This window comes from Rhinopithecus roxellana, chromosome 16, assembly GCF_007565055.1.
Source record: "Rhinopithecus roxellana isolate Shanxi Qingling chromosome 16, ASM756505v1, whole genome shotgun sequence".
Lineage (NCBI taxonomy): Eukaryota > Metazoa > Chordata > Mammalia > Primates > Cercopithecidae > Rhinopithecus > Rhinopithecus roxellana.
The window spans coordinates 110190680-110201828 of NC_044564.1; the positions used below are offsets into that span (position 1 = coordinate 110190680).

At 40.5% G+C, this 11149-nt stretch overlaps 3 protein-coding genes across 7 annotated transcripts in view; 1 reads left to right on the forward strand and 2 right to left on the reverse strand.

Annotated features, from left to right (window-relative positions):
- The window catches only part of ELP1 (elongator complex protein 1), a 67412-nt gene extending 66048 nt beyond the window's left edge, over positions 1-1364 (reverse strand). For all 4 annotated transcript variants that reach the window (XM_010365596.2, XM_010365597.2, XM_030919412.1 and 1 more), the window contains exon 1: positions 940-1364. The gene's annotated coding sequence lies outside the window, so the exon portion shown is untranslated. The remainder of the gene's footprint in view (positions 1-939) is intronic.
- ABITRAM (actin binding transcription modulator) lies at positions 1208-7912 on the forward strand. The gene is made up of 6 exons (XM_010365598.1): positions 1208-1575; positions 2661-2712; positions 3333-3462; positions 6179-6255; positions 6351-6420; positions 6510-7912. Exons 1-6 carry the CDS (start codon positions 1497-1499, stop codon positions 6642-6644), a joined length of 543 nt encoding a protein of 180 aa, XP_010363900.1. The 5' UTR covers positions 1208-1496; the 3' UTR covers positions 6645-7912.
- Positions 7913-9670: 1758 nt separating this feature from the next.
- Positions 9671-11149, reverse strand: part of CTNNAL1 (catenin alpha like 1) — a 79049-nt gene continuing 77570 nt past the window's right edge. For both annotated transcript variants that reach the window (XM_010365595.2, XM_010365594.2), the window contains exons 16-19: positions 11081-11137; positions 10823-10936; positions 10074-10157; positions 9671-9936 (exon numbers count right to left, since the gene is read on the reverse strand). In XM_010365595.2, coding sequence (XP_010363897.2) covers positions 9871-9936; positions 10074-10157; positions 10823-10936; positions 11081-11137 — 321 coding nt within the window. In that variant the 3' untranslated portion in view covers positions 9671-9870. The remainder of the gene's footprint in view (positions 9937-10073; positions 10158-10822; positions 10937-11080; positions 11138-11149) is intronic.

Genomic DNA, 11149 nt, shown 5'->3' on the forward strand with positions numbered 1-11149 from the left:
CTGACAACTCCTTCATTTTCTTCCCTTGTCCCTTCAACTATCCACCTCTTGGCTAGACATCATATGCATGATTACATGTACCAGGCAGATCACGAATACGCTGATTAGGCCTAAATGTCTAGCCCTGACTGAATTAGCCCAAATTGACCACTAAACCCACATTTCCAACCTCCTGATAGAATCACAAGCATGTCTCACATGCACATCAAATGCGACCTGGAAAGCAAAGAAGTTGCTATTCTTCCCCCAAATGACAGTTCCCACTATTTCGGGACAGGCCATTTCTACGCTATGTCCCCGAGCTGGAAAACTGTCTTTGCTGCCTTTCTGCTTACTCTTCATATTGATCTATTCATTGGTTAGCACCGTGGCTGTGGCTGTCAATATACAGTTGAATTCTTTACGATCCTGTCTGTGGCCTACATCCAACACCGACTGGGCACTTGCTAAGTGCTGGGATCTGAAGATTACTCAGGCAGCCACTGTCTCCACGGAGATCATCGTTAACGGGAAAGAAAGCCACGTTAAAACACCACGTTAGATGGAGAAGCACAGAGGACACCACCCCCACGAAGAAGTCTCAGACGCGAGAAAGGACCCGCACCGCAGCACCCGAGCCTCTATTAACCGCCGCCTTCCATCGTGAATTAATGCTATCGCTTTCAGCGTTATTATCAACCCCCTGCAAGCAATCAAGAGGCTGAGTTAAGTCTGGCTGGAGGTGCAGCAGGCATCCCTGGGCTGTCGCGCCTCCCAGCGCCCCCGATGGAGCAGGTGGCAAAACTGCAAAAAGAATTTAAGGCTCTAGGAAAGAGGTGGTGCAGCCCGCACTCCAGTCCCCGGCCCGCAGCAAGCAGAGGAGCCTCCGGGTCTCTTTCACCCGGACACCGCCGGCGCAGGGGTCCACTCCCGTGCCCCTGCCCCGGATGGATGGCTTACCTGAAGACCCCCAAACAGAGGTGCATCCGGCCTCGCCACCCCAGCCACGCGCAGCCGGCTACCCAGAGTCCGCCCCGAATTGCGCACGCGTCTCTGTCCTAGGTTCCGCTCTCGTACCGAGCGCAATAGGCCTCCAGCGGTGCGCTGAAGCACGACAGAGGCCAGCTGCGCAATGGTCCCGTCAACTAGGCGGGCCCGGCCTGCGGAGTGCGGCGCGGGGTGACGTCATCCAGCGAAGGGTGCGTGGCCGGGCCCGCTTGCCGGGTCACTTATGGGGACCGGCCTTCTTTGTAGCCCTGGCACCGTAAAGGTAGAGGAGCTACATTGGCCGCGTCCCCTGTCCCTCTGCCCTCTCGCCCATCTGCCCACACTTTTGTATTTGATCTGTTTTGATGTCGAACCCCAAAGCACAGTAATGGGGTGCGGAACCTGCGGAGCTGGGAGGAGCGCGCGTGCGCACGACACGCGCTGCGCGCCGGAAGAGCACGCCCAGTCCGGGTTGCGCGGAGGAAGCGCCTGGGGTCCGGGAGGGAGGGGTGGCGGCGCCGGAGGTCGCCATGGCTACCGAGCCCGAAGCAGCGGAGCCGGTGGTGCCTTCGCTCGTGGATCGATACTTCACTCGCTGGTACAAACCGGGTAAGTGCAGAGTGATGTTGATCCCTCCTTGGCCGCATTGGCCTAATGTTGTGGAGACTACGTTGACAGATCGTAAGCCACGCGCGCTCTCCCTGGCGCTCCCTCCCCACGTCAGAAGGAGCTGGACTTCTGTGTTCCGTCTAGGCCCAGGTAGTGGCATTTGCAAAGACCTGGTGGCCTGAAATACTTCAGGGCGTATTCTGGGACCGGCGATTGCAGTGCGAGCTCTAGGGTGTTGCTCGCGGGAAGATGAGTACTCTAAACGGAGGCCCCGGAGGTAGGCGCAGGGCTAGGTTGCCACAGTCCTGAAGTGCCTGGAGGGATTGAGGGGCTCACTCTCACAGGGAGTAGCGATACATAAAATTATGTAAATGATCAGATCGAAACCAAGGTAGAGACAGTAGGGCTGGCGAGAAGAGGGTGGGTTAGATTAGAGACATTTAGAAAGCAGGATTACACATTTACTTAAGGAGACGCCACCGGTATTGTTCATCTTCCACTTAGAAGTAGGTATTCTTTTTGTACTGTTTTGTGTAAGCAGTACCAGTGGCGGGAGCATCGTTTGGGACTCTCCTTTCTTCCTTTCATTCAGTGATAATGGTTATACTCAGTTAAAAATATATATATTGTAGCATATTTTCTGTTGGTCAAACATAGGGTGACCAACCTGTCCTAGTTGACCCATGACTGAGGGGTTTCCCAGAATGTCGGACTTGCACCAACATCAGAACAGTCCTGGAAACCACCAACAAAAAATATATATCATAAAGAATGGGATGCTAATTGCATTTTTCTAGTAAAAATACTGTGTGTACTCATTTTGAAGTGAGTGTAAAGTAAGATGGAGCAAGGAGTTAATTACCTTAATGTTGAATAAATTATTCTGTCTGGGCCAGATCTCTTTAAATACTTTCCAGGAAGCCTTTGGGTATGTCTTTTTGAGTAATGTAGGGATAGCAGTGACCAGCATGCAGCATGTGTGTGTCCAATCTTCATTATTAACTATCTCTATGACCCAAAGAAAGTACCACATAGTGGTAGTAAGTATTGATTTCAGCCACCAATAGATTCATTTATTCTTCTAGATGTCAAAGGAAAATTTTGTGAGGACCACTGTATACTACAGCACTCTAACCGGTAAGCAAATTGGGAATTTTAAATTATCAAAACCTTTTTTTTTTTCTGGTATTGTAGCCTGGTATGGTCTTGTAGTCTTGGATTGAACAAATGCTCACTAAACAAACATGCATTAATTATCTTCTACTGTGTTGAAATGGTATTATTATAGGAGTTTGTTTGGCAAGAATGAGTATTCCAGTGCCTGGCTACTCTGAACAAATAAATTTGATTACTCAAACACCCAAATGGAGGACCACATCATCAGCTACTACCTGAAGTGGCCAGTCTGTGCCCAACTACTGAACTGTTAAGAGCCCACAGAAAGGGCTACAGTAGAGACATACATGGTATCTTGTATACACAGGCATGCCTTATTTTTTTGTCTTCTACCCCAATGCAACCTACCTAAAGACCTCTGGTACTCTTCCCTTTCCTGGGAAAGAAATTCAATCTTGTTTTCTCTTTTATTATTGTATTCTCCTTTCTACAGTTATGCCCCAATAGTAGCCAAAGAAAAAAGGGGGAAGATGATAGTTTGACTAAACAAATATCAGTTCATACATTCTTGTTCCAATAAGAATTATGGGAGGAAAAATTATTCCAAGCAATCACACAGGATCAATTTTTTCTCCTTGTAGAATATGTGTCATCACATTGGCCGAATCTCATCCAGTTCTTCAAAGTGGAAAAACAATTAAAAGCATTTCCTATCAGATCAGTACCAACTGTAGCAGACTTCAGAACAAGGTCTCTGGGAAATTTAAGCGGGTATGTTCCTGTAATTCTGTGATTATATACTTACATCCTCTATATTCATGGTAATAATAGATCCAATGAACCTTAGAATCCAGTAGCATATGCTTAGCACACTTCTCTAGCAGTTTGAGGTGCTGATTGTAAGTATACTTTCACCTAAAGAAATTCTCAGACTCCCAAAAATTAGGTATCTCAGGAGGTGTAGTATCTGTTTTATTAGGTTCTGTGCTACTATCCCTACAATGCCCAGGATGGGGGAGGGGGAAGGCAGGCCTTTGAAAGGAGAACGCTAATAGCAATGTAACAAGATATTTTGTCCCTTCTGGTTGTATTAAACTAGTATCTCGAGTTCTGTAAAATTTAGGTGACCAACTCTTCTTTACCATATATTTCCACATGTAAATTAAACACAAAAAAAATTCCCAAGGGAGTAAGAAAAAAAAAAAAAAAAAAAAAACATGGGCCAGTCAGAATGGCTCATGCCTGTAATCCCAGCACTTTGGGAGACCGAGGTGGGTGGATCACGAGGTCAGTAGCTGAAGACCAGCCTGGCCAATGTGGTGAAACCCCATCTCTATAAAAATACAAAAATTAGCCAGGTGTCGTAGTGGGCACCTGTAATCCCAGCCACTCAGGAGGCTGAGGCAGGAGAATGGCTTGAACCTGGGAGGCAGAGGATGCAGTGAGCTGAGATCGCACCACTGCACTTCAGCCTGAGCGGCAGAGCAAGACTCCGTCTCAAAAAAAAAAAAGAATACGAGAAAATAATTACATTTTTCCATTCCTAAAGCATTGTCAATGTAATACATATCTACCCACCCCCTGTACCTGCACACAACACTTGGTTATACAGAATGCTAGCTCTACCTTCTGTAACTCTAGGCAAAATGGATAGATGATTAAAAGAGTATCATACCAAGGAGAATTTAGTGACATATTAAAATGTCTTTACAAACCCACTTGTTGGGAAAGTTTCTGTGGATGATTTACGTCCTTCATCTACTGAGTTCATACTAAGAGTTTCTGCTAATTGCTCTCACTATTCTAGGAGACCCTTATTCAAACCCCCCTTTGTAGGCCTGAAGTCCCCTAATAAAGTGCCTTACAGTTATTGATTTTTCCTCACTCAAGAAACCAGTGGACTTAGAAAAGCATGCACCTTTCTTAAAAGATAGTCTACAAGTTACAATAACACTTAAGACTTCCGAAGTTTCAATGATAAATCTCTGTCCAAAATAGTAACACTTAAGGCAGGTACAGTTGCTCATGCCTATTGGGAAGCCGAGGTGGGAGGATCACTTGAGGCCAGGAATTTGTGACAAACCTAGGCAACATAACAAGACCTCATTTCTACCAAAAAAAAAAAAAAAAATTAAATTAGCTGGGCATGTTGGCATGCGCCTATAGTCCCAGTTACCCAGGAGGCTGAGGTAGGAAGATCGCTTGAGCACAGGAATCAAGGCTGCAGTGAGCCATGATGACACCACTGCACTCCAGCCTGCATGACAGAAAAAGACCCTGTCTCAAAAAAATAAAAATAAAAAATAAGTAACACTCTTGTTACAAGTGAAGAACAGAGAAGGACCTGCATATTGAACCCACTACAGGTAAGTGTTCATTGGATCTCAGAACTGCCAATCATTCTCCCAAAGGAGGTGATAAAAAGGCATCAAAATACTTCTGCTCTTTTGGCACAGACCTAGCTCTTTTGTGTCTGCTCTTTTGACACAAGCCTTCCCCTTCCTTTCAGAAGCAGAGAGTCACAATGACTAGTACTTTAAAATGAAGAACCCACATGCAGAGGAGTGAAGCCAATACAGTAATATCTGAATGCCATCTAAAAATGTTTTGAGTGGTAAATAAAGGGGTCATAAAGAATAGCGTCTTAACCTGAAATGCCGATGTCCACTACAGGAAAAATTCATGGGAGAAAAGAGGGCAACATATGAAACATGCCTGCATTGGCTCTCATGAGCCTCCCTGTAGATACTTGTGAGAGCCTCCCCAGGTATGTTCATCTAGTGGAGTACATGAAACAATAACCATACCATAACATTCAAACACATACACATCAAAATGTAGTATTGACTCATGGGTCAATTATTTTTATTTTGCTACTTAAAACTTGTTTTCCACATTTTCCTTAAAGTGCATGTTTTTGTTTTTGTTTTTCTTAATTAGAAAAAATAATCCCTTACTAACACACTAGGGATTTAAAAAGAGAGGGGGAAAAAAAAAGAACAATATCCCTTCTTCAAAAAGTCTTAATGATTGACCCTGGTAAATAAGTTCTTTTATCTATTAAGTTATAATATTAAAATGAGGTAGAAGTCTTAAACTAACTTTATAAATATTGCCATCATACTATGTCACATTGAATTTTATATTATTTCTTGATGGATTTTCCCACACTTTTGAAATCTTTATGCCTGGTTATATGTAGTTTTCTTGTTTATAGTTGATAAAATATATTAGTAGTCTGTAATTAAATTCCCATTTATCATGTATATTAGCTTTTTTCCCTAGAGCCTGGGATGGCACCTGGCACACAGTAAGTACTTATATTCATATAGGTTTTGAAATTAATGAATGGTTTTTATATACTGAGGTAATTGATTTTTTAAAACACCAGTTCCAGGAATACATCCTGTTATACACCTAAGGGCTGTTTCTCAAAGGAAAGTGGAAATGTCCATCAATTGATTACTTCTTCCGTCTTATTATACAGGGGGCACAGTTTCTAACAGAGCTTGCACCTCTCTGTAAGATTTACTGCTCAGATGGTGAAGAATATACTGTATCTAGGTGAGTAACTTTTTAGCCACCATTTAGGAGACCAAAGGGAGGGAATTTTTTTTTTTACTAAGTAAACATGCTGAAATCTTAAATTTTTTAAATAGTTGTGTTAGAGGACGTTTGATGGAAGTGAATGAAAACATTCTCCATAAGCCATCTATTCTTCAAGAAAAGGTAAAAGAGAAAAAGTATGATCTCATCCGCATACCTTTTATTGGATTTTTTTCATCATTTGACAGTACTAAATGTTCTTTCCTTTCCAGCCATCCACTGAAGGCTACATTGCAGTTGTGTTACCCAAATTTGAAGAAAGTAAAAGCATAACAGAAGGGTTACTGACACAAAAACAATATGAAGAAGTCATAGTGAAACGCATTAATGCCACAACTACGTCATGAGGATTGACATGGAATAAAAAGCGAAGCGGGATTCTTGTTACCTGGCCTAAACCATCAGGGCACTAAAGCAGAAGAACCAGTATATGTAAAGCATACGTAACAGCCAGCCATATGCAGGGGAGGCCTAGTGCTTCACTTAGTTTTCCCTCTCTGTCTTGCATGATGAGCCTTGGTTCCCATTTGTCTACAGCCTGCCAGATCTGGCCTGCCCATGTACTCACCCTGTTCTCTTGCATCTCTCTAACAACTGGCATGGAAGGGATGTTTTTCTGATTAAAAACAAAGCTCTTTGAAGAAAATTTAGAAAATACAGAAAATTTTTAAGTAGCCAAGTAAAAATAATTTACCCATCATCCCATAATCCAAAAGTAAATGCATTTGACCCTTGAACAACATGGGTTTGAACTGCGAGGGTCCGCTTATGCACGCACTGTTTTCAGCTATCAACGAATCAAAAATAAACCATTAACCAAACATGAAACCCACTTATAGAGCAAGTTCATATACTTAGTTCCGAAGGGCCAACTGCAGGACTTGAGTACTCATGTATGGATTTGGGTATATGTGGAAGGTCCTGGAACCAATCCCCTATGTAAACCAAGGGATAACTACTACATTTTAACCTACTTCTGTTTGAACATATGGTATGGTTATTGCTTTTGCCTCGTTTTCCTAAAGTTTGAAGTTTAAAAAAACCTAACCCGCCTTTCTTACCCAGTCTCCTATAATGTGCCTACCAAAATGCCTAGTCCTAACCCACCTGCCTCAACTCCTCTCCCTTTTAGGTTGTAGGGAAGAGGCCAGAGTGGAGAATATATTGTTATCTTCTGTCCCCGCTTATGTCAACAAGATGGCCTTCCCCTCTGAAATAAAGTAAAACTGCAACACTGTGACTTCTGAAATGAGGGATATGTGAAAAGGCTATGAAAAATACAAAAGCTTTCCTAGGAAATGTGTTATAATGCAGTGGGAAGCGAATTCTTGAAATATGCACATTATAGTCACTCAGTCTCACAATCTCTAGTTACCGGCAAAGAAGTTACTGAGAATATGTCATTCAAAGGCATAGAGGCCTTTGAATGGAACAAATGCTTTCACATCATTTAAACTAAAAAAAACCTCCAACAACTATGAATTTATAGTTTAAGAGTGATTTACACTGAATTTCAAATAAAAGGCCTATAAAACATGTTATTTTTCTATAAGAGCTATAACATACATTTCAATATCCCTGTTTTTAAATAAAATATGCTTTTATACAGAAGAAATCATTCGATATATAAATTCCATTAGTTATCTATCCTTTTATGCTGTTGAAGTTGTAAGTTACCCCTTCCCAACCTCCACTTGCTCTTTCATTAGAGAATATTATTTTTTCAAGTATGCAAAAATATCTGATGAAAGTACAAGTGGGGGTTGGGATTTTTAAGTTTTAATGATTTACAAAGTATTATTTTGTAAATAAAACTTAACATTTTGGTTCACAGGAAAAACTTACAATCTGAGTGCCAGGATAACTGTCCCCCTAAATATAACCCCCAGACATGATATATGTAGTAAGTGGATAAACACCTCCATGATGGTGCTATTAGCTGAAAATACAAACAAACCAGCAGATCCTCACTTTAAGTAGCACAATGACTCTTGAAGGCTTCATAAAACAAAGACACTAAACATAGTAAAAGAACTGTGTATAGCATTTTACATATAACATTACCTCACATCATTCTCCCATTATTTCTATTGTCATTTAAAATAATAGTTTGGTTTCAGAGAATAAAAATCATGCTTAATGATTTTGACTGTTTAAGGAACGATTTTACAAAGGTTATTAACAGAGCTAAGTGCATCACATCTTCTCCCGAAGGACTACAGTGAAAATTTTCCTCAATAAAATATTGACTAGCTGTGGTCAGTTGACAGTACTGTGGTTCTTCCAGATCTTTTGTGAATACTGATTGTGGTGGCTTACCCAGATAAAGATCATCCAGTGAGCTTATATTATCTACTGCCATTTGGTAACTGACACGCCCTGTTAGATTTCAAAATGAATGTCAAAGCATTGAGATACAAATACTACGACTGGAGTCCACCACAAAGTTGGCCATACTGTATTATAAGGAGAAAACCTGTAAAACAGATCCTTCAATCATGACCCCACCCACAAAAACAAGAAAAGCTTTAAACTCCTAAATTTAAAAAACTAAACAATGATGTTTTTTGTTTTATAGTGAACATTTCAAAGCCATATATATATATATATATATATACACACACACACACACACATATATATATGTAGTATGATATTCAGAATTTAGATAGCTTCTTGGCTTCCTTATTCTGTCTTTATCTTCCATTCCATCAATCAATACTGAGAAAGTTCAAAATATCTTTTAAGCCTAAAAGATAGGCTTAGAATCCCAGCTAATATTCAGTCAGCTACGCTAGAACTAGAACCAAAAACCCATCTCATATTCTCCAGGAGTTGTTCCAGGATTCTGTGGAGTTCCATTACCTTGTTTTTGGGAGTAGGAGAGGGACATACACAGCACAGCAGACCCACCCTTGCTGTATAAAATGCTTATTAGGGAACAAACTTGCTGCTCGCATGGATGATCTGGGACAGGGTCATCAAGGGGATTTTTGTCACACTTGGTAAAGAGAGGGATTGAAGAAGAGTCCACAGGTTTAAGGAAAACCCTGCGTTCACCCAGACTACTGTATGTTTGCTGCTGAAATTAGTGATCTAGATGATAAAGAAAGAAAACAGTTAAAGGTAAAATATGCCAAAGGTGAACACATATTCAAAATAGCTTCTTTGGATTAAATTATCCTTTGGACAGTTGGGATATTTGGTTTGACTTTTAAAGAACACTAGTGCAATGTTCCATTTTTAAATCACACTACAATTAGAATCTAGCAATTGCCATGACATGGATTAAATTATCCTTTGGACAGTTGGGATATTTGGTTTGACTTTTAAAGAACACTAGTGCAATGTTCCATTTTTAAATCACACTACAATTAGAATCTAGCAATTGCCATGACATTTATTAGTTGTCAAAAAGCTTTACAATCAGTTTCATGATCAGAAAATAGAGCAAAATTTCAATATTGTTTTCTTTATAAAATTGATGAATTTCCAAAAACATAAAGGATCATTTGCTTTTTAAAAATGTCAGCTTCATCACATGATGTTCCCGAGATCTGATCCCAAAAGCTTCTCAAATTTTACCATCCATACTGTCCTTATTTGTAACTGAGACCCATCCGTTATTTTCCATCTGAAGCTGGAAAGAGTTAAGACAATTAGTATCTGTTTCACTCTGAAAAAAAAATTACAAAATTAAGTAGTAACTATTTTCTTTTGCATTTTCCTTTTAACCAATTTTTAAAGTATGAGTCTAAAATAGAAAAGCTATCTCACCTTCTTCAGCAGTTTATAACAAAGTGAAAGAAGTTGGACTAAGAGAGCCATCATGGATCTTGTCTTTGTAATACACTTATCAACCTACAGTGACAAAAAGCATGCAAATGATATTCTAAAAGTAGTATTTAAAAGACCTTACCATTTATTTAGTTTTAACATGATAAAATTTTCTCCATATGGAAATCTAAGGGATTGTGAAAGATATATGGATTTAGGCACATGAGCTGACTTAAAGCCCCAGGACACAGGTGCAGGGGTCACTGCCTACATTTCATGTCTATCTCATGGAACCTCAGCAGAAAGAGTGGGTGGAAAATTAATCATTCTACTGCAGGCTGTTTAGGGGCTTCTCAAAACACTCCAAATAGTGGAATTAAATCCCATCCTTTGCAATTCCTTGCACTCTGCATTGTGGGCACAAACCCATATTCTCTCAGACAAATTATGGGAGACCAGACTCGGAGGCACCTGTGTCCTAGTTACAGAAGTAATGACTTCAGAACTGAAGGGTAGCTGCTCAGTGCTATGGAATAAATGATGTCCCAAAAACTACTTTCTTTGGTGAATTTGCTACTCTCTGGGGTCAGTTATAAGGGTAGATAATAAATGATTCTTGTAGACAAGGCATGAAAAAAAGGAAATAAAATTGCCCTTCTGTGGGTATTAACACTTTATTTGAAGAAAAAGGGGCTTTCACTAACCAGATAAAGAGAGATGTGTGAAAGTTTTTCAAATGTCTCTTTTACCTTTAGAAATACTTTATTCTGCAAAGAAGTCTTAGTTACTGTCTGGAGCTGGTGGCATAGAGGAATTAGCTTGTTTATTTCCAGGAGAAGCATAAGCTTGTCATCATCTTTCAGCTGAAATGTAATTTAGCAAGTTATAACAGCCCACAACAAAACTCCATCTTTAATACCTTAAATACCTTTATACCTTGATATTATACCCCCAAAGTGGGTATATATAATACCACCACCAGCACCAGGCAGGTAGACATGTGTTACCTGTTTTGAAAAAGCTTGTACACTGGAAGTAAGCTTTAAACCCTCTGCAGCAAAAACCTGATAGAAAGA